Source organism: Epinephelus lanceolatus, chromosome 12, assembly GCF_041903045.1.
Source record: "Epinephelus lanceolatus isolate andai-2023 chromosome 12, ASM4190304v1, whole genome shotgun sequence".
NCBI lineage: Eukaryota > Metazoa > Chordata > Actinopteri > Perciformes > Serranidae > Epinephelus > Epinephelus lanceolatus.
The window spans coordinates 25,767,904-25,792,386 of NC_135745.1; the positions used below are offsets into that span (position 1 = coordinate 25,767,904).

General features: G+C 41.8%; 1 protein-coding gene across 3 annotated transcripts in view; it reads right to left on the minus strand.

The window, feature by feature from the left end:
* LOC117272206 (low-density lipoprotein receptor-related protein 8-like) overlaps positions 1-19,850 on the minus strand; it is a 195,592-nt gene extending 175,742 nt beyond the window's left edge. For all 3 annotated transcript variants that reach the window (XM_033650997.2, XM_033650998.2, XM_033650996.2), the window contains exons 1-2: positions 19,690-19,850; positions 18,884-19,000 (exon numbers count right to left, since the gene is read on the minus strand). In XM_033650997.2, coding sequence (XP_033506888.1) covers positions 18,884-19,000; positions 19,690-19,756 — 184 coding nt within the window. In that variant the 5' untranslated portion in view covers positions 19,757-19,850. The remainder of the gene's footprint in view (positions 1-18,883; positions 19,001-19,689) is intronic.
* Between the last annotated feature and the right edge of the window lie 4,633 nt (positions 19,851-24,483).

Genomic DNA, 24,483 nt, shown 5'->3' on the forward strand with positions numbered 1-24,483 from the left:
AAGAGATTACATCATTGTCTGTGCAGGATAGGTGCGCGCAAACCAATAACACACCCAACACCCTTGTTGTGTATGAGTGTACATCAAGCTATTCCATGAGTATCTTTCAATGTCAGGCCTGTACGCGACTGTGCGTGCCTGTGTGCATACATATTTGTGTGTGCTCATGCAAGTGGCCGATGGCTATGCATTTAAAACACATCTATCTCTAGGCAGAGCTTAGCTGCTGAGCTTTGATCACAATATGCCTCCCGAAAGCACATGAGGTCAGGCACAACTCTGAGAAACCATCTGTCAGCTAACATTTCTCACTACTCTGCTTTCTATCAGCAGCAGATTTCCACCACTTTCAAGCAAACTTCTCCCGAAGTACTGAGCTACAACTTTGGTGTTAACGCACATGGTCAGGGTGAATCTTGAATAGGCATTAAATTCTTATATAGCCTATGATTTAAATATAAGCTTTCTAAATTAAAACAGTCATAGCTGACCTTTTACTGATATGAGATCTGCTTTTCCCTTGAAGGGACAGCTGAAATTTATAAAAAGCTCCATATTACACTGTGATTAAACAGGGCTCAACGCTAACTTTCAGAAATGGTTACCAGGCTGGCAACCAGGCGTCCGCTTTTGGTTGCCAAAACTGAGAATACTGTTACCATTTTCAGTCGCTTTATATTTTGAGTAAGATACTATGCAGACACACCTCTTCCTAACTGGACACATGCAAGTGAACATCAGATTTCAGTATTTCCCTATGAAGACGTCCTAACCTGCTCCATGCATCAGCAAACAGCAGGGTGTCCCACACATTTATTTATTTGTGGCAGCCCGCCATGATTAAAACATCTGCCGCCACAAATACATTTTCTATTTTTGGAGCTGGACCATTAGAAGCACTACTGGAATGTATATCTACCATTTGGTTACTATAGCACCACACTGTCGGAGACCAGAGCGTACTCTGAGATGGAGCGGTGGAAATTCAGGACCAATGAAAGTGATACTTAGGGGGCTTTCACACCTGCCCTGTTTAGTTCGGTTCAATGAACTCAACTTCATTTGCCCCCTAAGTGTGATTCTTTTGGGCAGGTGTGAACACAGCAATCACACTCAGGTGTGCACCAAAACAACCAGACCGAGACCTTCTTGAAGAGGAGGTCTTGGTCCGGTTACAAATGAACTCTGGCGCTGTTCGTTTGTGGTGAGAGCGTATTCAGGCCTCGATCTGAACCAACTGCAGTCACGTGACACATTGTTTGGGTTAAACATGAGCATGTTACAGTCCTGGAGGATTATTAATGTGCACCTCCTCCTGTACTGCCTTAATATGCACATTCAGCACATCCAATGCATCAAAACATTGTCTTCTAGTTGGAGCCGCGCCTCGTTTTCAAACTGTATGGTTTGACTAAAATGAACAATGACAGCAATATAGTCCACGATGACCAGCGCTAAAATCAACCTGCATAGTTGTCCCTCCATTGTGACATTAGAAAGTGTCACATTTATCTTGCAAGTGTACTCTTCTTCAACGTTTGGTTTACTTCCTGGATTTTTCCCACATGGAAATTCTGACCAATCAAGAGCAGCTTTCTCACACAAGGCATTTGATCTGGTCAGCTTGTAAATGCTGCCGTGAGAACACGAACCAACTCTAGGCAATTATGCAACTTTGTAACATAATTAGTCCCTGGTTCAGACCAAAGTGAGACAACCCTAGGTCTGAAAGCACCTTTAACCACTCTTTTTTCTAGGTTTAAAAGTTTGCATTCACTCACAGCAGCTGCTCCTCTCATCCACCAATCTGATCTGATAAGCTGCAAATGGATCAACAGATCAATTATCAGCCATGCGAGTCACAAACTGCTACTGAGGAAAAATAGAACTCATAGAGAGCTCCGCCTGTGCAGTGTTTGGACCTGCAAAAACCATCGCATTGAGATAGGAGACACAGAATGATCCAAAGGGACACACAGGCATATAAAGGGAAAAAAAACAGCTAACCATTGCTCATGCTCTCCCTGAATTTTGTTGTGGCTCATAGTCTATATGGACACTTTTCACACTCCATCCACCATAGTTAGAAAGAGGCGTTCAGCTTCAGCTTAATAATGAAAATCTCACATAAAAGAATAAAAGCATTACTACAGTAACTCAACAACATTCTTTGTAGTTCATGTTTTATTTGATACTATACAGAATCTGAATCTTAAGCGCGATCAGTTGAGCACTGAACTCGATGTGTCTTATATCAAGGTGCACGTTGTACATGCTTTGCAGTATAATTTCTGTCAGGCTCAAAGGTAAGAGCATACTTTGTCTCCTGAAACTTCACAAATTAACTCTTTGTTTTTTCATTTGAATCTTTTCACCCCACAGTAAAACAACTTAATTTGCTTTGCTACCGTGATGGCCATATGTGATAGCTATCATATTTGCATTTGCCAGCACATATGGTTTTCTTTGTTAGGAGTTGGGCCACTAATTGCAATGTTGGAATGTATTTACTGTTGTGTTGATGTTATTTAGACCACTGCACTGTGGGAGTGCAGAAGGTACTCTGGGCACAGACAAAGCAGCAGAACACCAGGGGCAGTAAATGTGAAACTTAACCTTTCACACTTTCACTCTCATCTTTGTGTTGTCCATCAATTTTCCAATCTATTTTTGATCAAACCGGCTGTGTTTCCATGAAAACTGCGCACCCCACTGTCCAGTGCTGACTCTAAAGGTTTGTTTTCACTTGCCTCTGCAGCAGCTGCTCCTCTAATCCCTCAGCTGTCCCTGTTTTTTTACATGTTTAACAGTGGTTGCCACTGATGGTAACTAAAGGCCAAGAACTGGTTGCTAAATTCTCAAAATGACAGGCAATGAGAACCTGGAAACTGTTACTGTCGAGCCCTGTTGAAGTTTAAAATTATGGAAAAAGACATTTAATTTTTAACTTGAAATCAAGTTCTAGCGACAGCATTTGGAAGATTTGTCATTTTCTTTGTTTCTGAAATTGTGACAAAACTGGGCAAGTTTTCAAACCTTTAAAAAAGTCTGATAATATCATTCCCTTTCGTTCATGAACAACCCATTTCATGCAATATGTGCATTAATACATGACTGAACATTTCAAATAAAAGAAAGAAGACAAATGGTGGCTGGCTGCTGTTTTAAAACCCAAAGTTTAGAAGAATGAAAGTGTCTTGCTAAAAAAAAAAAGACACTTTGATGTAAAATAGGCCTGCAGAAGAATGTGAAAAGGCTGCTCTTCGGCTCTGCTCTGCGCTCTACACACAGCCATTAAATTGTGTCAGTCTGTTACATTATATTCATTCAGACATAAAGTGTCACATTTTTCTTTGTACAGATCTACACGGAGCAGAGTGTGAGGGATGGTTAGTCTATAGTCTAGACATTTGATGCATTTGACACATTTGATGAGCCCATGTAAAAATGTTCCTTCACTAATTGGAGGCTGGTTTTGCGGAGACATGATTTGATTGTTGGATTCAAAGCTTCTCACACTTCAATCTACAGCTAGGTAAATTAGTCTACGGCTGATTCTTATTTGCTATCATTATTCAGGTAATGCAATGTTTGACACAATTTAATCCCCATTTAACTTTAAGGTTTAGCTCATAAATGCAGGATCTTTTCAGAAAATGAATCACAAATCATTGCCTGACAGGGAAGAGACACTAATTCGGCTTTTCTCCTACAGTGACTAAAAACCTTCAGAAGATTTTTTGCCCCCACATTTAGCCAATGCTCCAAAACAAGCAGCTGAGCTAATGAACAAAATACAGAATGACAGCTGAACATATACGTCTATTGATCTTTCCAATGTTTCTTCACTTTCACACAGGAGTGGGCAGCATCAGGGTGATCACTCCAGTTATACTGCCAGTGTCTGTCAGCACACAACTGTTTATCCTGCTGAGTCAAAAATGTTTCAGTCCCATGACAGGTTTTGGTAAAATTCAATAAACTTTCCTTTCACAATAATAACTGTATCCCACCATAACTGGAAATCAAGAATACCTGAGCCTGCGACCGCCTGGTTCCCAAGCCAAGTCGCTATGGACTGAACTACCGCCACCCCCTCGCACTTGTAGCACTAAAGATGAAGTTTGTATTGAAGACTGATTATATAGAATTATTCAATCCAGCCAAGCACTAACTATAACTGCATTTACAGTAGATGACCATTATTTAGTCCGTTTGTCTTTACGCCTCCATGGTCCTTTATAAAGGAGCACATTAGGCACAGTTCATGTCTAGCCAGGCATAATGGCTCTGATGGGTGCGTTGATGGCCGAGACATGTAGGCAGGTGGAAAGATTTCAAGGTTGTGACGGCCTGCATGCAAAGCTTTAACATTGTGATGGTGGCGACGCAATGAGTCAGTCTGTATAGCTGTGCAAGAGGAGGCGATTGTTACTACTCAAATGAGTGGAGGTGACAGCCATAATTCATCCAGCTATACTGAATCATCAATAAAAAGAAAGAGACTGAGGGCTGTGGGTGCTGTGTCACAGCCATTTGCTCATCATTCCAATTCACTACCATGCGCGCTGCTGACGCTCTCTGTTACCCTGGCTTGACTTCAGAGTGGCATAATGTCCTCTGTAGGTCTGTGATGAGTGTGTGTACTCATCCACAAACAGATAAATCAAAATAAAGTGAGACTCACAGCAACACTCAGCCAATCCCGACATCCCTGGAGCTGTCAGCAAAGATTCACAAGCATGCCTGTTGAGTCACATGAAGTGACATTTTTCACAAAAATGAATCACAAGTTGCAAAGGGCTACAGTTGCAATGTGTGCCAACATCCTCCCTTGTGGGTCTGTTTTTTTTTTTGACAGTGATTCTAGATGAAAGGCGCTGTGTGCCTGGATGCCTGTGGCCTCAAGGCCTTGGTTCACAGCGCAGGCAGCTTCTCTCAAACATCCAGCATGTGTGTTATCGATTTTCGAGCCAACCTGGGTTCATTTCACTGCCGCCACTGACTAACTGTTACAAAAACTATAGCCATGCGTAGCAGCATCACTTCATCTGAGACACATTCGTGTAAACTGATAGGTGGGATATTGAAACTACCTCATCTCTCAACTGGTTAAAAAAATACTAGATGCAGACAGACATACATCCAGATGGTGACTTTGTTTCCGCGTCCACTAATGGTCAATTCAGACCCTCGAATTATCACAATGAAAAAAGCAAATCCATGTAACATTTTATTGACAATTCATTTATGGTTGTAAAATGTTGTGATCAGACAGCATGTTCAAATGTGATGTCCACTCCACCTCCTTTTCTGCTGCAGTCATGTGCACCCTCCACCTCCCCATCACCACCTAGTCTTTACAGATTCATCAGCTTCATCCGCAGCCTCAGAGTCAGCAGCCACCGCCACCACCAGTGTCTGGACTCCATGTGGAGGGATTTATCTTCTTGCCGCTCAGATGTCCCTCAATCACAAAATTTCTCCCTCTGGTGTCCAAGCACCAAAGACTTCTGTTAAATCTTAATCAGCACAAAGTACTCTTAACACTGTATTAAATATAATCTTTACTTCATTCTCCTGTCTCTCCTGAATGAAATGAAAGAATAAAGCATAGGACTTTCACCCAGGAGACCGAGGTTTGAGTCTTGCGTGGGTCAAGGTTAGTTTATTTTTTGATTATATTTTGACATTGCAAGGATGCCCAGGTAATGTTGAACATCAGCACAACTTTTTTGTAACTATCATTTACAATATCTATCCACTTCTCAATTATTGAAGGTTCAGGAAGTAGCCAGGGCCTTGTGAGGGCTTTCTCACAATTTTTATTTTTTACTTGTTATTTACTAGTGTTTAAGCTGACCTGGGTTCAAAACTAGCTCATCTCTCAACACATTAAAAAAACATTTCACTAGATGCATACACAGACTGTCCTCATTTTCACAATTTTAAAACTGTCAGGTGTTGTGAACATTTGAATGAATTGAATGCATGACGTCTGCAACCTCTATTTTTTACTTGACATTTAATATTGTTTTAAGCACCATTGTGCTGCTGAGGGAACACATTTTGCAGCATTAATTGACAATCAAGGAAGCTCTGACTATGCAAGAAAGGAACATAAAGGGGAAATATGAGTGATCCACTTAGTCAAGAGGCGTGTGACACAAACTCTGGCACTTGAAACCTCTTGGGTTCGTGACAGCTTTTAAACAACATGATTTAAATGAAGCCACAATGAAGTCTTAGTTGACTTAAAACCATAAAAGTTGAAGACCAGACAGCAGTGTTGAACCTCACAGAGGATTATTCAGTTTAAAAACCAGTGTTTTGAACAGATTTACAGTTTATGCTGTTGTTTTAATAATACCATGGCACACTTTCAATGATTCAACTGGACTGAAACAGCATTTTTCATGAGGCAGCTCACATCGCTGAGAGTGTCTCCAGAGGCACGTGCTCTTTTTCCTTCAAAATGAGATTTCTGGGTGGTGTTGTGTTTAAAATTATGCAAATGAGTGCTTTCTTTTAGGTGCTGAGCACTAAAAACCGAGTGGAATGGGGCATAAATACATGACGAGTGAGGGCAAGAGGTTGAGGCTGAGTGATGTTTTATATCCCCACATTAATCCCTCTCCCCCTCTCTAGCTCATCCTCTCTCTCTTAGCATCTTTGCACTAATCTGAGATAATAGCTCAATTGCAGACTTCTTAATGATCACTTTGGGCAAGCCGGCTTTGAGACACGCAGACGCGGGGCAGTAGGCCAGTAGGGCCAGCGACCGGGCAAACAAAAACAAACACAGTTACACACATGTGGATGGGGACTAGATAGAGGCTGTAACAGAGCAATGGCCTCTGAGAGTTTTAGACACCGGATGCCAACAAATGCACAAAGTGCATCCAGGGAGAAAACGTCTAGTCACTGTCTAGCGATCAGACTGGGAGCTGATTTAAACCTGATTAATACTTGATTAGTATTGGACAAGAGCACTATTACTCACCACATTTACTGCTTAATGGTAAGGTGCTTTTTGTTGCTTTGTTACTTACATGCGCTGTGCATCTTGTTTGAATGTGCAATATGTAAATTGTGACACACTTTCTAACTGCACACATAATCATTATTGAAAAATATCAATAAATTAGGTCTCAAATTGCATGCAATTAATAAAAATCAGTTGTGAGGCAGAACAATGCTGTCTTACTGTCAGTGAGTAAAATACTGTGAAATGTAATGTTTTTCAGTGACACATCATTTGGTGCTTTTTCTGGGTTTCCCTGGAAGTTAGAGCAACTAGAGCAAGAAGGTATAGATCAGGGGTGTCAAACTCATTTAAGTTCATGGGCCACATACAGTCCAATTTGATGGGCCGCACCAATAAAACCATTGCACAATAAAATACACATATAGTACCATAAGCTCCAATATTCCCCTTTTTTGTGTAAAGAATTACAAGTTCATTCTGTAGACGTCCATCCTTTTACAAAACAGATCAACAGCCTGAGATGTCTCAAGAAAAATAAGTGCAAATTCAACAGTATGTCACAACATGGTCACAATAAGTACTCATTGCTGTATCAGAGAACTGTATCCTGGTCAGGGTGGACAAGCCTCTGAAGCAGAATTTTATCTGAAGTAGGTATTGTTTAACTTGCTCCTGAAGCCTGGCACCTCTTAGTCTAGTCATCTAGTGGGCCACAATGGACTCTTTGGCCCACGGGCCATATGTTTGACACCCATGGTATAGCTGCAGCTGGAGCAGCTACATGATTTGCCCACACGTCAGTCCATGATCAGCCCCCCATGCTCCTTAGACTGGAAGTGGAAGCCCTGGAGAACATGCTACATTAGCATTTAGCTAACTATGAAGTATAGGTTAAAAGAGAGTAACATACAAAGCAAACAGTTAGTCCTTGACTGTCTCACTGTGATACTGGGCTGTTCTTTTTACTCTTTGACTCTTTCCCCTGCATTACAACGAGCTCTTATGTTTTGTATAGTCATAGCAAAAAAGGATTATTTTGTGAGAATGGAAATCAGCTTCTCCTCCTTGCTTTACAAAATGGCTAAATGACATGGTTTCTTGTGTACATCTTGAAGAAATAGGGTACACTGCCCAACTAACTCATCAAGCTCTGATCAAAATTCATTGACAAGAAATCTGTATATATAACCTTCTTGTTTGTTTTCACTTGGATTTATTTGGTAGAAATCGTAATTACCAAAGAGAAGAAATGAATGTTTTATTTGTTTTGTTATTGAAGTGATAATGCCTTGTCACAATATTTACTTTTATTGGAGGATAAATTCTCAGAATTTCGCTAAACAACATAAGTCATTTTAAGTATGTTTTATGCCACTGATACAATGACAATATAATAGCATAATAATGTAGTCACAGTGATAAACTTTTAATATGTGTCTGTTCAAACTGGAATGTGAAAAAAATCTTAAAATATCCTTAATGAATAAAACTCATCATCGCTTTTGTCTGTTCATTCTGTTGTACTTCAACGCATCCCGCAGCAGTGTGTGACCAGGCTGGTGACCAGCATGAGGAGAAGGTGCCAGGCTGTTGTGGCTGTGTATGGTTCTTCAACACGCTACGGAGGCTCCTGTTTGTTAAATGAATGAATTGTTAAATTGCCAATATGTCTTGTTTCTTCAGATTTCAATCATCCAATCCACCAAACAACAACAAACAAGACTCAACAGCAAAATCTGGCAAATTTTTCATGGGCGCAACCCACATACTCAGCTCTGCTGCTCATCCCACAAATGCATGTTCCTTACAAATGTAGCACCATTTAAAAGGGAAATAAACAGGCTTTCCAACTAGGGCTGAAACGATTAGTCGACTAATCGATGACTAATCGACTATTAAAATAATCGGTGACTATATAAGTAGTCGACTAATCGGTTTGAGTCATTTGTCATAGAAAAGTATTATAAAAGTAACCCAAAATACTCTTATTGCAGCTTCTTACGTTCAGATATTGGCAGCTTTACACACTCTCCCATGACAGTGAACTAAAACCCTTCGGCGTGAGTTCGAAATTAGATGACATAATTTCGGGGTTTGGGAGAGACAGACCGACATTTTTCAACATTTTTCGATACATCTGATTAGTTGACTAATCGAAGTCAACAATGAAAATAATGGTTAGCAGCAAAGAAATAATCTACCAAACATGAATGTCCTTACTTTCTGTGTTTGGTTTACATATTACCCAGAAATCATCAGCACATCATCTGTATAACAAAAAATACCAAATAAAATAAGAAATTATTCAAATCACTGAATATTTTTTATAGTTTTAAGTATTATGTTTTTTTTATTGTAGAAAGGCTTGCTACTGAATCTTTCACAAGAAAAAAGAAGCCAAGATGGAGATGGGTTTGCCTTTACGATGGCATATACAGCAGTTGGCCCCACTTTTTTATTTAACACAAGTTCTTCTTTGAACATGGGTGTATTTCTAAGGTGAGAGCTACAAGAGCCTGTTCTCTGGCCAACACGCTACCTGCACTGCACTGCCTGCAATGTCTACATTTATGCCCCTGGTATCAGTGTCTGTAGGTTAAATGGGGCTGTGACGTGCTCCAGCCCATGCCGACTCTAAATCATCAGTTAACTGCTGCCAGGGAAAACACCATCTAGGAGGCTGGAAGCTCAGAAGCGGTTTCCTCAAATATATCCAATAATGATTTTATCCCCTTTCAAAAAATGTGTCCAATAGCTGTGGTTTCATCATAGCTTATATTTAATTACACCAAACGTGAGAGGAATTCAAATTTCAGCTCGACTTTACGACCCTCACTATAAACACGCTCTTTCAGAGCTTCTTGCTTAAATAAAAAAGATTAAAAGGTACAGATAATTAGATAGAGGTCAATTTGACTTTCATGAACTCAACAATATTTGCCGTTAAAAAGTTTGCTTTATCCAGACTATTAAAGTTGTTACACTAATTAGGGCTCTATCATGATGATGTGAACTGCAAGTGAGTGAGTAAACAGAACATAAATTGACCACAGACCCAATGGAAAACATGCCTCATTGCATGGAGAGATAAAGGCGTAATCCCCTCCATGCTGTGTAACAGTTGTCAACAGCCGTGGAGATTATGGAGAGAATTTGATAGGAACACAAACATCCTTGCCGACTCACCCTGCAGGTCAGAATGATTTCTTTCCCCACTTTCTATCACTTTCTACCCACTCTCTTTGTTTTTACAGCTCATCAACAACGCCTCACTTCTACGCTGTCAGACGTATCCCTTCACACAGCACTGACAAGCGGAGGCAAAGACTGTGGGGGGAAAATACATTCACACAAACCGAGACATGTTTTCAACACTGATAAGTCAAAAACACAATATGATGGGTCTCTCTCTTCTCCCTGAAACCTCTACGACACGGAGCTGAACGTCGCGTGTTATTCTTCCGCATTCACAAGTAGAGCTCAGTAGTTGGCCGAACTGCTTCCTCGTGTACAAACAGATGACATAACTTCACATTTTATGAAATACTGCTGTCAACGAGCCTGGCCGGGAAGTGTCCACACAGTGAGGAGAACTTACAAACAACAACGACAACAACAGAGCCATGAGTACTCAAAAGTAGAGCTGACTGGAAGTGTTTGTGCTCCTGTCGCCCCTCAGTGCCAAAGGGAACAGAGGCACAATGCTGCAGCAGCTCAGGATTTAGTTTTTGTTAGATTCTGTTGGCGAGAGGAGAGGAGAGGAGAGGAGAGGAGAGGAGAGGAGAGGAGAGGAGAGGAGAGATAGCAGCTATATTGTTGATGGTAATGGGGCCAAATTGGTTCTAAATAGGTATGTTTAAAGGGACAGTTCACCCCCCCAAAAAACCCAACATATTTTTCCTCTTACCTGTAGTGCTATTTCTCCATCTCGATTGTTTTAGTGTGAGTTGCAGAGTGTTGGAGATATCAGTTGTAGAGATGTCTGCCTTCTCTCCAACATAATGGAACTAGATGGCACTCAGCTTGTGGTGCTCAAAGCGCCAAAAACAAAATACATTTGAAAAACTCAACGTCAATGTCTCTTTCCAGAAATCATTACTTGGTTACTCAAGATAATCCAGAAACCTTGTTGTGAGCAGTTTCATGTAGGAACTATTTTCTTTCTACTGAACTACACCCACCAATCGTATCACCATGCAGAAGGAAGAGTGCATCCACTGCTAGCTCACCTAGCACCACTGAGCTAACTAACATTACAGCTCATGTGGAATTTAAACTTCTGCATCGAATCAAACTAGCCTCATGTGCACCTCCCCAGAGATGTAACTACACGTCGCAGCAACGCAGATCTCCTGTCTGTTTCTGTAAGCTGAAACCATTTCCCACACTGGAAACAAAGCTTTTATTTAAATGCACAAAATAAGAAACAATACATTGTGAAAACAATAAAGCCTCCACAAATTAGCATCTTATGTCTTATGTGTGATTTATCATGGCTTCATATGGGTAGTGGAATAGTCCACTAGCCACTAGGCTAATTCATACAATGTCAACTGCCGTAGGCCTGTGCTAATAACGTTAGCATGTTGTATTTGTTCGCGTTTAGTATAAGATGGGCCAAATTTTTTAACGTTACCTTTGTTAAATGTTGCTGTTGTCCCTGGCTTCATATTAGTGGACGAAAAGTCCGCTAGCTGTTATGCTAATTTATACAATGTAAAATGCCATACGCTTGTGCTAATAACATTAGCATGTTGTATTTGTGGGGAAAATGTGTCCAGATAAAGACAAGTGCTTTGTGTGAATGCTGCGAGTTATAGTGAAGCTGATTTGTGTACTTTAGTTTGAAATTGTCTCTATTAAGCCATGTTTAATATATGTTTAATGTGTGTTTTGAGTGTGTTTTGTACATGAACATAAAAATAAATCAACTAACTTTCACAACACTTCACAGAAACTCAGATGCCGACCAGTGTTTTGGAGGTGTAACTGCACAGTGACACAGAAACTGCACAAGTATAAATGCTCACAACGTCTGCTCTGCATAGAGCTGACACACAAGTATAAATCCTGCTTCAGTCAAGGAGAACGCCATTAATGTTCACATCTCGCGTTGTCACGAGCACAAGCCTCTCGTTCATGTGTAGACTTTTCCCTCTGCATGGTGATAGGGTTGGCAGGTGTAGTTCAGTACAAAGAAAATAGTATCTTGTAATGTATTTTTTTGGCGCTCTGAGCACCACAAGCCGTGTACTATCTAGTTCCATTATATTGGAGAGAAGGCAGACATCTCTATGGCCGATATCTCCAACACTCTGCAACTCACACCAAAACAAGATTGATAAGACAGATTGATAAGCAGCACTACAGGTAAAAGGAAAAATAAGTATTTCTGATTTGGGGATTAACTGTCATGTTTAAACAGATAAAGAGAGGCACAGGTAACAAGATATAACTATAAGTGAGCATTTAAGGGTCTTGAAGAGATATCTGACAGCAAAGCCTTTTATCTTACTTGAAGAAAGAGAAGGTGGTAGAAAAAAATCAAATGGAGAGGATAAGCAACACAAAAAGCAAATCTCACAATGTGAGGCCCACTTACTTTCAGTTACCATTGAATAACTTGTTTCTCAATGATCGGCTGTATCCAATGCAACACCTGAAGCCTTTTAGAGAAAATGATGGGATTTCGAAGATCAAGCCGGTGAGCAATTGTGACTATTGTCAAGAGATGAAGCACTCAGAAGGGCCACGGTGCCTTTTCTTCACAGGAACATACAAAAAGCTCTAAAGAAAAGCAATAATATGGTTGGAAGCCAAAACTAATTTTAAATAATGTGTTCAATTTACAGACTGAGCAAAAAAGTAGAGAGGATCCGAATAACAGACCACAACATAAATAAAACATACCTGCACACTGAATCTACACTCATGTTTGTACTCTTTCCGCAACTGGTGTCAGGTGTAAGCTGAGCAAAAAGCAAGTGAGAGTCGAACACTGTTGAATAAAGCATCAAGCAGGGGTGGAAGGATACTGTGCATTTCCTAAACTTTGTGTGTTGGCAGGACTTCAATGACAACAACTGCAGCAGAGGAGGCTGCATCCATTGAAAGGCTTTTTTGGAATAAAGAAATTAACTTTGACTACAGGAGGTGTGGACGAGCGCCAGCAGCCTCAAAAAGGAGTTTGCCTCTGAAGGAGTTGTGCGGATTTATTAGGTAAAAAGAACACAAAGGGAGGAGGCACACAGTTTGTTGTTGACTCTGCATCTCAGAGGAAAACAAAAGAACACTTTGAGCTCGATGTGGCGATGTGAAAATGCCGCCCTGCAGGTATCGATGTTATATTCATGAACATGGATGAAATAGATCGTTATCACATTCAGGGATGAGAAGAAAGTCAAGCAGACGCGCTGGACTTTGAAGGTAATGCAGGAAGATGGAAACTGGGTGATATGCCGCTATAATCAGGGTGAGGATTAAACAGCGGCTCCATGTCAGAGTTGGAACAAATCTGACTTTGAGAATTCAAGGCATAAATCTTTTGTTGCCTCTGCTGCTGTCAACTCCAGACGAGGGGGGCGGGGCTTTGCATCTCATCCTCACCCAGAAATGTTACGCAACCAGTACACAATATATAGTTTCTATTATGATTCATGTGGAGTCAACTTTTCAATTATTTGTCAGAAAAGTTTAGCACTCATCAGCATGCATGAATTTGTGTTTATGCATGTATGCATTTCTGCTCACATACGTGTGGTCCATACTTGTGTCCATGCATACTTATGAGTGCAATTATGCATGTATGAATGTATGGGTGCATGCAGTGAGTGACTGGTCAGCGGGGAATAGAGTTTGGATGATGGGGGATGGTGATGGGCTGCAGTCTGGGGGTGGACTGGTGGGGGATGGGGTTAGCAGGAACAGGGCGGAGGATGGAGGAGGATCATGATGCATAAAGAGTCTGTGAGTGTTTTAATATATTTACACCTGTTCTGTGAGGTTCAGCGCAAGTCAGGTTGGAAATGAGGCGACACTGGCGTGACAAATAAGGAGCTGCAGCAAAGGTTTCTTCCTGTCAGCATATTTCATAACCATGGTCTGCTGCACACATTCAGTCACTGCACTCTCAGGCTTGGCATTGTGTTGCAAAATAACAAATTGTGAATACGAGAAAAATAAAGAAAAAAACGAGACCATCCGTTCAACCACTCAGAAACTTAATTAAAAAACTCAACCACTTCGTAGTCAACAAGAAACTAACTGTATAATTCCTGCAGAGGATTTGCTGTGTGTACATGCTAAATCCTTACAGCACTCTCCCCCTGTGCAGCATATGTTGTGCAGGTTTACACTTCACTGCTCTACACTGTCTGTCCCTCTGTCTGTTAGCCTCCTCAGATGTAGAAATGGAAAAAGAGTATACAGAAGCAACCCCTGAGAGTGACTTTAATAGGAACGCATTAATTAAATATCGCCGGAGCTGCACAGTGTGGCAGAGACGCCTGTCTCCAAATCAAACAGGGTAAAAGTTGAACAACTACTATTCTTGCAGCCAGACGCTAGCAGAAAAGACTGGCATTGTAGGTTTCTGAAAACCCCAAATACACTGCATTCACACATTTCATAAGTATCATGTTAACGTTTTTAAGTGACTTAGTATGTGAGCTGACTTTATCACTGGAGGGTGGAAGGGATGGTGGATGGTGTGTCACATAGGCAAAACGCCTAGCAAGCTGCAGACCACTGTTCAAGGGCAACAAACAACAAATCCTCCTGTGCTGTAGGGAGTCATTGCTGTGTTCCAAGAGCTTTTCTAGGCACAAAAAAGCAGCTGCCAATTACGTGTTACCAGTGGCTTTATAGGCACCAGACGTGGTTGTTCTGTTGTGACCCATCGCCGTTCTTCCAGCAGTGTTTTTAGCAACTTATCACTGTTGTTCCAGGAGGAAAGGCGCCAAACGTGGGTGTTTTGTAGCCACCAACTGCTGTTTTCAGCTGCTTTCTAGGCATGAAAAGCAGTCGTCATATACAGAGACATCGCTGCTTTTCCTGCCAGTATAGTGGCATGAAAAGAGATTCTTTTTTAACCGAAATGAAACTGCTTTTCCTGCCGAGATATGGCAACAAAAAGTGATTGTCGCAGAGATATCGCTGCTTTGTCTGACAGGATAGTGGCATGAAAAGTGTTTCGGTAAAATGCAATTGCAAGTGCTTTTCCTGCTGTGATAGTGCCACAAAAATTGATTGTTTTGCAAAGACATTGTTGCTTTTCCTGCTAGGGTTAAGCCTCCCAAAGCTGGTATTTTTACCAAAACATAACTGCTTTTCCTGCCGTGCTAGTGCCACAAAAAGCAAAGTGTTTTTGTGCTGCCTTTCCTGCTGGGATAGTGGCATGAAAAGTGATTGTTGCAGAGATGTCGCTGCTTTGTCTGACAGGATAGTGGCATGAAAAGTGGTTGTTTTTTTACCAAGACATTGTTGCTTTTCCTGCCAAGATAGTAGCATGAAAAGTAATTGTTTTTTACCGAAACATGACTGCTTTTCCTGCTGTGCTAGTGCCACAAAAACTGAGTAGACATCATTGCTTTTCCTGCCAGGATAGTGGCATAAAAAGCGGTTCTTTTTTTACCGAAATATAACTGCTTTTACTGCCGATATAGTGCCACAAAAAGTGACTGTTTGTTGCAAAGACATCTCTGCTTTTCCTGCCAGGATTAAGCCTCCCAAAGCTGGTATTTTAAGCCAAAACTCGTTTTTACAAAACATAACTGCTTTCCTTGCTGAGATAGTGCCACAAAAAGTGATTGTTTGTTGCAGAGACGTCGCTGCTTTGTCTGACAGGATAGTGGCATTAAAAGTGGTTGTTTTTTTATTGACACATAACTGCTTTTCCTATCAGGCTACTGCTACAAAAAGCAGTTGTTTTGCAAAGACATCATTGCTTTTCCTGCCAAGATTATTCTCCCCAAAGCTGATATTTTGAGCCAAAACATGGTGTTTTCCTCAACATAACCAAGTGTTGTTTGTGCCTAAACCTAAACACATGTTAACCACAGCGCTGTTGAATTGTGAAGATCAGACAGTGGATCAGCACTATGAGGATGCCAGTGCAGAGACAAATCTGACTCTGCTATGCAGGCCAGCCAGCCTCATCTGCCCGCCCACGCAGATACAGCACACACAAGGAAAGGAAATGGACACACGGTGAAGGCCACTCTCTAATATAATGACAAGTAATGCCGGACTGTCATAATCATCAAACGGTGTGTTGACAGTAGTCTCTGCTTAAAAGGCTTTCAGGAGGAGTGTTTTCACTCAGACCCTAAATGTGTCTGAGGCTCTGCCTGATGGAAAACACACAGGGGGTAATAAAACCTCGCTGGCAATTTCTGATTTCATTCATAAAGGAAATACTGAGGAAATAAAGCTTGACAGTGTAATGATTTCCTCCAAACATCAGGGGGTTGTGTGTGTTTGTGTGTGAGGCAGTGACACATGAATGTTTTAAGAGCAAAGACGCTCCAAATGACCGGCTTTCTTTGGCATGCCCGCGGACTCGTCCTGCTGGCCTCAGAAACAGGGTAACAAAGGCAACACCTCCAGACTGACACGCAAAGGAACCATGAGGTGTCTGTACACAACAGGTCTGTGTGTGTGGGAGTGTGTGGGAGAAGGAGACAGAAACAAAGACAGAGCGAAAGAGGTATGAGGAGAAATACAGAGTAAGTATGTATGCATGTGTGGGGAGGTGCAGGAATTTCTCCCGAGCCACAATTAACCCAGACACAAAAGAACATTGCTGCACGGCAAACATGCACGGCTTGGATTCAGCTTTGGCACAACTTCACTGGTTTCAGCGCGAGCATCCTTCCAAAATATAGGCCACTGGCTCGGAGTCAGAAAGGAAACTGGAATTCTATTATTTCCGCGCAGAACAACACGTCCAAGATACCTGTCAGAGCTTTGTGCAGTAGACCGATGCACCACGCAATCTGTCTCTCAGCTGGACAGCTTCTTATTTGAAGATGATTGGAAAATGGTTCCACCCAATCAACCCTCATTTTTATAAAAAAGAAAGCATGCTTGTTGAGTTTCTATATATAGGGTGCAGCGGGGATGAAATCACCTGCACACACTCAGGCCTGAGGCGCACACACACGCCTAATCCCCACTCAAAACATGATTTTATTTGTGCCTCTTTGTAAACCCTGAAAGCTTTTATGTCTTCCTAAAAATAAGGCGCTGCCCTGCATAATAAGAAAAAAGAGTGGAAAATAGATAAAATGCTAATAGGATAGCAAATGCACCATAAAAATAATACGAAATTATGAGAGGACGGAGACCTAGGGGAGATACGGGTGCATTTTTTGGTTCACAACTGTTAACATTATGGGAAAATACAGCTCATTAAGATAAAGCTTCAATACACAGTCCAGTCATGAACACACCATTAAGTCAAGCTCTAATGGATAGCTCATGGGAGCAGTTCCAGGTATTGTCTCTTGATGAGATTAATGGCATGAATATAATTAGTTTTTTAACTTTTTGAACATACACCCACCAACCACTTTATTAGGTACACCTTGCTACTACCAGGTTGGACCCCTTTTGCCTTCAGAACTGCCTTAATTCTTGGTATCACAGATTCAACAAGGTGCTGGAAACATTCCCCAGAGATTTTGGTCCATATTGACATGATGACATCACACAGTTGCTGCAGATTTGTGGGCTGCACATCCATGATGTGAATCTCCCGTTCCACCACATCCCAAAGGTGCTCTATTGGATTGAGATCTGGTGATTGTGGAGGCCATTGGAGTACAGTGAACTCATTGTCATGTTCAAGAAACCAGTTTGAGATGATGTGAGCTTTGTGACATGGTGCGTTATCCTGCTGGAAGTAGCCATCAGAAGATGGGTACACTGTGGTCATAAAGGGATGGACACGGTCAGCAACAATACTCAGGTAGGCTGTGGTGTTTAAACCATGCTCAGTTGGTACTAAGGGGCCCAAAGTGTGCCAAGAAAATCTCCCCCACACCATTACACCACCACCAGCCTGAACCCTTGATACAAGGCAGGATGGATCCATGCTTTCATGTTGTTTACACCAAATTCTGACCCTACCATCTGAATGTGGCAGCAGAAATCCAGACTCATCGGACCAGGCAACGTTTTTCCAATCTTCTCTTGTCCAGTTTTGGTGAGCCTGTGTGAACTGTAGCCTCAGTTTCCTGTTGTTAGCTGACAGGAGTGGCACCTGGTGTGGTCTTCTGTTGCTGTAGCCCATCTGCTTCAAGGTTGGACGTGTTGTTGGTTCAGAGATGGGCTTCTGCAGACCTTGGTTGTTACCAGTGGTTATTTGAGTCACTGTTGCCTTTCTATCATCTTGAACCAGTGTGGCCATTCTCCTCTGACCTCTGGCATCAACAAGGCATTTTCTCTTACTGGATATTTTCTCTTTTTTGGACCATCCTCTGTAAACCCTAGATGGTTGTGTGTGAAAATCCCAGTAGACCAGCCCGTCTGGCACCAACAACCACGTCACTTAAATTACCTTTCTTCTCCATTCTGATGCTCGGTTTGAACTTCAGCAGGTCGTCTTGACCAGGTGTACCTAATAAAGTGGCTGGTGAGTGTATATCATAAGTAAAAAACGACTGGATTGACTCTGTAAGATCTTTATTTTTTTAGTGCACATTTTTACAGGGTTAATTGTTGTGTGTGGGTGGCACTGGGAAGGGTGGGAAGGGTGGGAGGAGTTGCAGTGACCTAATAAGTTTTTTTGTTCCATTTTGATATTATTGCAAAAGGTTATTCCTATTTATTGTGACACCCACACAACACCCCTCTCATCACAATCTTAATTTCTCCTCTGGTTTTAACACTTACGACAGTTTTCTTCATCACTGTTGTCTGAGCAGTCGTCATCGTCGTCACACCTCCAGATAGTCGGTATACACCTTTTGTTGTTGCACTGAAACTGTCCATCCTCACACTCATCCGTTGCTGGAGGAGGGAAAAGAAAGCAGGGTGAGCAGCATCCAGATGGATCAGCAACACACGCATCATATAGTGGAGGAGGGACCGCTTGTAGTTCAACTGTCATTTGCAAATGAATGCCTAATTGATATTCAGCATTCATTCAGGTCAATTGGCTGAGGCGCTGGGAGCGTCATGCTCCGCGTTTTCTTTCACTTATTGATCCACTTCAGCGCCGTAATTAAAAGCTGTTGCGGGGAGAAGAGGGGACACAGCGGCAGCAGAGGAGGCCCCGTGTCTGCCGGACATCATTCACAACACGAAGACAAAGATTCAGTGTGAGCTACTACAGCTACTACCTCTGATGCAGTATGGACGCTCACAGGAAACACATGACAGACCCTGAACCCCCACAGCAATTCACTCAGCCACGCAGCCATCACACATTTAAATTAAACAAGTCACAATCTCATGTGTTCATAATGGAGAGGAGTGTTTTTCCTCTTTCTCTCTCTTGGTAGAAAGAGCTCAGGCGCGCTGCTGACTGAGTACCGGTGGCAGCGCTTCCCATCTCTCACCTCCACAGCCCCATCACTCACTCACACACACACACACACACACACACACACACACTACAACACACACACTACGGTTTATGTTTTATTAAATTAACGTCTCACGCGCAGGGAGGAGAGAGAAAAAGAGACACAACTGACCTTCTGAGAGATGGAGCCTCAGGAGTAAGGAATGAAAAAGTAGCAGCGTCCTTATATCCGTCCACATTTCTGAAGGAGGTGATGGAGCTCATTCACATCCACAAAACAAAGCCCGAAAGCCGCTCTTGTTGTAACGCTGCGACGCTGCTGCCTGCGTCCCCGCTCCGGAACACCCCCTCCCTCCGCCTCACTGGCTGCCCGGCGCGTGACGACAGCGCTTGGGGCGGGGCTAAGAGTAAAATAGAAAAGAATAGATTAGAAATGTATTTGTAGTATTTTTGAGACTTTTAAATCCATTCTTGACATTGGAAACAGATGATATATGTTTATTTTTTTCTTATTATTTAAATGACATATTTTCGTATACACTCACTGGCCACTTTATTAGGTACACCTGTTCAACTGCTAATCATGCGGCAGCATCTCAAAGCATTTAGGCATGTAGACGACCTGCTGAAGTTCAAACTGAGCATCAGAATGAAGAAAAAAGGTGATTTAAGTGACTTTGAATGTGGCATGGTTGTTGGTGCCAGAAACTGCTGATCTACTGGGATTTTCACACACAACCATCTCTAAGGTTTACAGAGGATGGTCCGAAAAAGAGGAAATATCCAGTAAGAGAAAATGCCTTGTTGATGCCAGAGGTCAGAGGAGAATGGCCACACTGGTTCAAGATGATAGAAAGGCAACAGTGACTCAAATAACCACTGGTAACAACCAAGGTCTGCAGAAGACCATCTCTGAACCAACAACACGTCCAACCTTGAAGCAGATGGGCTACAGCAGCAGAAGACCACACCAGGTGCCACTCCTGTCAGCTAATAACAGGAAACTGAGGCTACACTTCACACAGGATCACCAAAACTGGACAATAGAAGATTGGAAAAATGTTGCCTGGTTTGATGAGTCTGGATTTCTGCTGCCACATTCAGATGGTAGGGTCAGAATTTGGTGTAAACAACATGAAAGCATGGATCCATCCTGCCTTGTATCAAGGGTTCAGGCTGGTGGTGGTGTAATGGTGTGGGGGATATTTTCTTGGCACACTTTGGGCCCCTTAGTACCAACTGAGCATGGTTTAAACACCACAGCCTACCTGAGTATTGTTGCTGACCGTGTCCATCCCTTTATGACCACAGTGTACCCATCTTGGCCTGCTTTTCCTGCCGGGCTGTGCCACAAAAGTGCCACATGTTTTTCAAGCCCAAACATGATCTTTTCCTGACCATAACCAAGTGTTTCTTGTCCGTGAAGCTAACCACACGATACCCACAACATAATGTTTCAAAGTATCCATGACATAATAACATAGAAATGTAAAGTATCCGTGGTTTGCAGAAACACGCAATGCCAACATTTTAATAAATGTTATTTATTTGACCCTCTTATTAAGTTAACATAACTCAAATCTATATTTTAACTCTTATTTTAATTCAACAGGGAACACCTCTGGATATAAAACTGCCCTCACTCTATTTTTGTTTCCCTTTCTAGTCTCATTTCATTCACTACTGCAGCTATGTTAAATCTTTATACATCCATGTGAATTCAGCCTTAAACTGTACACCATATCTTATTGTGCTGTAGTTTAGTGATGGCAAACCCACATAGAAACACAACACACAAAGAGGTAAACAGAAATGTCTGGAGGCCCCACACACCCACACAAATGTTTTCAGTCACCCTGGCTGATTACCTCTAATCTGAATACTCACAATGATAAAGGTGTAATTTGTCCCACCTGGTACACAAACTAACAGGAGAGTGAGCTGTCAGTCAAACGCAGCCTGTACATCCCACACAGTCTTAGGAAGACGTCTAAAAGGCCTTTTTACAGTGTGACTTGTCACAGAAAGAAAATCCCAGGTGTTTCTACTACGGCTGTGCTCTGTGACAGCCTTTTCAGCCTTCATTAATTTCATTATTTACACCTGTGTCCGACTGTGACATTACAACATGTCTACAGTGACAAAAAACATTTGTGGGTGGATTACAATAAACAGATTTTAAACATCCACCACAGCACCCATCAGAGAGTACTTTTCAGATCTAAAACAACATCTCCACAACAAAATAATGAAAACAACAAAAGTAATTTTTAAGATTTAATAGCAGCTTTTCCTTCAACACGTGTATCCACAAAATACACTCACAAACCATTAGCACTACTATTAACACCTGTTTGGTGTAATTCCAGCCTGTGCTGGCTTTGTTTTGTTCATAATATGGGTGTAACATTGATTTTTGTTTTTTAAATAAACAATAAATAAACATCATTTTCTTTTTCTGGTATCACCGTGGCCGATTTGGGATATTTAGGACTTTTATGTGGAAAATAAAACACAAAGTTAACTCATTACCAAATACACTAGCTTGTAGACTGCTTTTCAAAAATAACCTGCTAGCTAACTTTGTTTGGAGATATGGCTAACAGCTGGAAAAATATTAGTCAGTACAACTTGGTTTGAGTGATATGAGTATGAAAAACAACACCAAACAAATGCATTTTGATGCAGTATTCATCTAGGCAACAAGTGAACTAATACTAAGTAGAAAAAGCATTCCTGCAGAAAATGTGTGTGGATGCTAACAGCTGAAATTGCAAAGAATAACTAAAAAATACAGGAATATTATATTGTACTGTATTGCTGAAAAACCTGGAAACTGATGTTGACAACTGACCACTGATTTTTTATTTGAAGGGTTTCTGTAGCTGAACGTATGCAAGGTATTTAAGTAGCAGTCAATCAAAACATACTGAAGAATGCTGAAATAAGAATAAAGATTTGGAGCAGCATTCAGAACTAGAAAATACTACCACAGTACAAGGGCTTTTAGGAAACTGGGGGCTTAGCCAGGACCTCTGTTGGGGAGGTCCAGAGGAATCCTTCCCTGGCACCTTTTAAAAAAATGAACAACATGGATGGATTACTGAACAGGCCTATTGGGTACAAGCCCAGGGGCCTAAAGTTTCAGAGACCCCCCTGGCCTTCACCTGCAAAGGGTCACTCAAAATAACGTACTGACCAGGAAGAGACTCAAAATGACCACAAAGAGACAAAAATACCACAAACACATGCAATGAAACTGCAAAGGGACACATAATAACTACAAAAACAGGCAAAACAACCACAGAGACACAAAATGACCTCATAGAGACCTAAAACCACAAAAGTTATGTGATCACGTGTGTGTGCTTGCGCGAGACCGTGAGACATGGGCACCGTGTTCATGTGTGTTCACGTGCTTTTGCTGGTCTCGCGTGCAAGCGCGCACACGTGAGCTCGGTGTACACAGAGAGGCAGTCAGAGCTACAGGCTACAATGAGGCTAAAAACAGAGTTCAAATGACGTTTTTCCAAACAACTTTTTATGTCGGGGCTTCAGGACACTTGGATCACTACGGACGAGCAGTATGGAGATATTCTGTGGTTTCAATTATGTGTTCTTGGACGTTTTGATCTGGGGCGCCATCTGCCATTAGGTGTGCAGTTGTGCTGCGAGCCACTTCTTCCTCGGATCTACGGAAGTGTTGTGAGGACTCTAAAACTTCACCTGAGCCTCCCTCGGCATATGGGTGAGTAGATAATGGCTGAATTTTCATTTTTGTGTGCACTATCCCTTTAAGTGACCATTTGATGAACTGCAGTTTTTGGCACTTCCGCATTGGCTTGGAATTTTTAGTCTCGGAGGAGAGGAGAGGTGGTGGGGCCTTTTGCATATCTGTGCCCAGGGGCCCATTGTTTCATAATGCACCCATGATGAACAAGCTCTATTAGGATTTTTTTGTTTTTTTGCACTCTGACACCTTATTTAAAATAAAATCTCAGTGTGATTCAGTTTCCTGTATTTTCATTGCAAATTAGAAAACAGTCAGCTGGCTATTCCTCATCTTATCACAGGCCAGATTTGGCCCGCGGAGAGTAAGTTGAGTATTACTGGTGCAGGCTATATATCAAGAAAGTACAACTGTGTGTGTATGAGAGTGAGAGAAAGATAAAGTGAGGTCCTCGGGTTGTCCATGTCACACCCACTGAGCCAGTGAAATCAATTTCAGAGCATGACAGACAGGTAATAGTGGTACAGTGGTGAGGACTAGCAGGAGCAGATACTGTAGGAAGGGATCAGGAGGTCAAGCAATTTTGTGTCCCTGTGGTGTTTTTGTGTCCACTTTGGGGTGGAGTAATTTAGAGAAGTCGCTCGCTAGAAGTCCACTCAGGGATGTGACAGTGGAGCCACACGCATAACATATTCTTAAGTCCTTTATGAATGTAAACAAGAGAGAGAGAAAGTATGGCTGATGGAGAGCTGAGGGAGGTGAAGCACACAGGACAATATGGCTTCACTGAGGCAGAAACCAACACTCTGGGCTCCACCTGTTTCAGCATCTACACAAGCACTTGTGCAGTACCTTATCCTGTTCAACAACCCCATTATTAATATACTCCCAATGCAATAATGTGGTGTGATTCTCATCTATATGCAAATTATGCTAAGGTGAACCGCAGGCTATACTGTTTCTCAGAGGCAGCAGCAACAGGAAAAGGCCCCCTGTACCTCTTTCATTAACCAAACTGCAGCGTTATTGCTCTTACTAAACACAATGAGGTAATACGCGTCTGCAGATAAAAGTGCATCAGTAGTATTTACAAGGTCTAGTGGCTCCCTGCCAGAGCAAACGAGGCTGTCTTTCAAATCTAGGCCACGACCATTGCTGACAGCATAATCAGTCATTTTAATGGAGATAAGCTGAAGGATAACTTAATCCTCCTCCTAACCTCAACATATAGTAAAT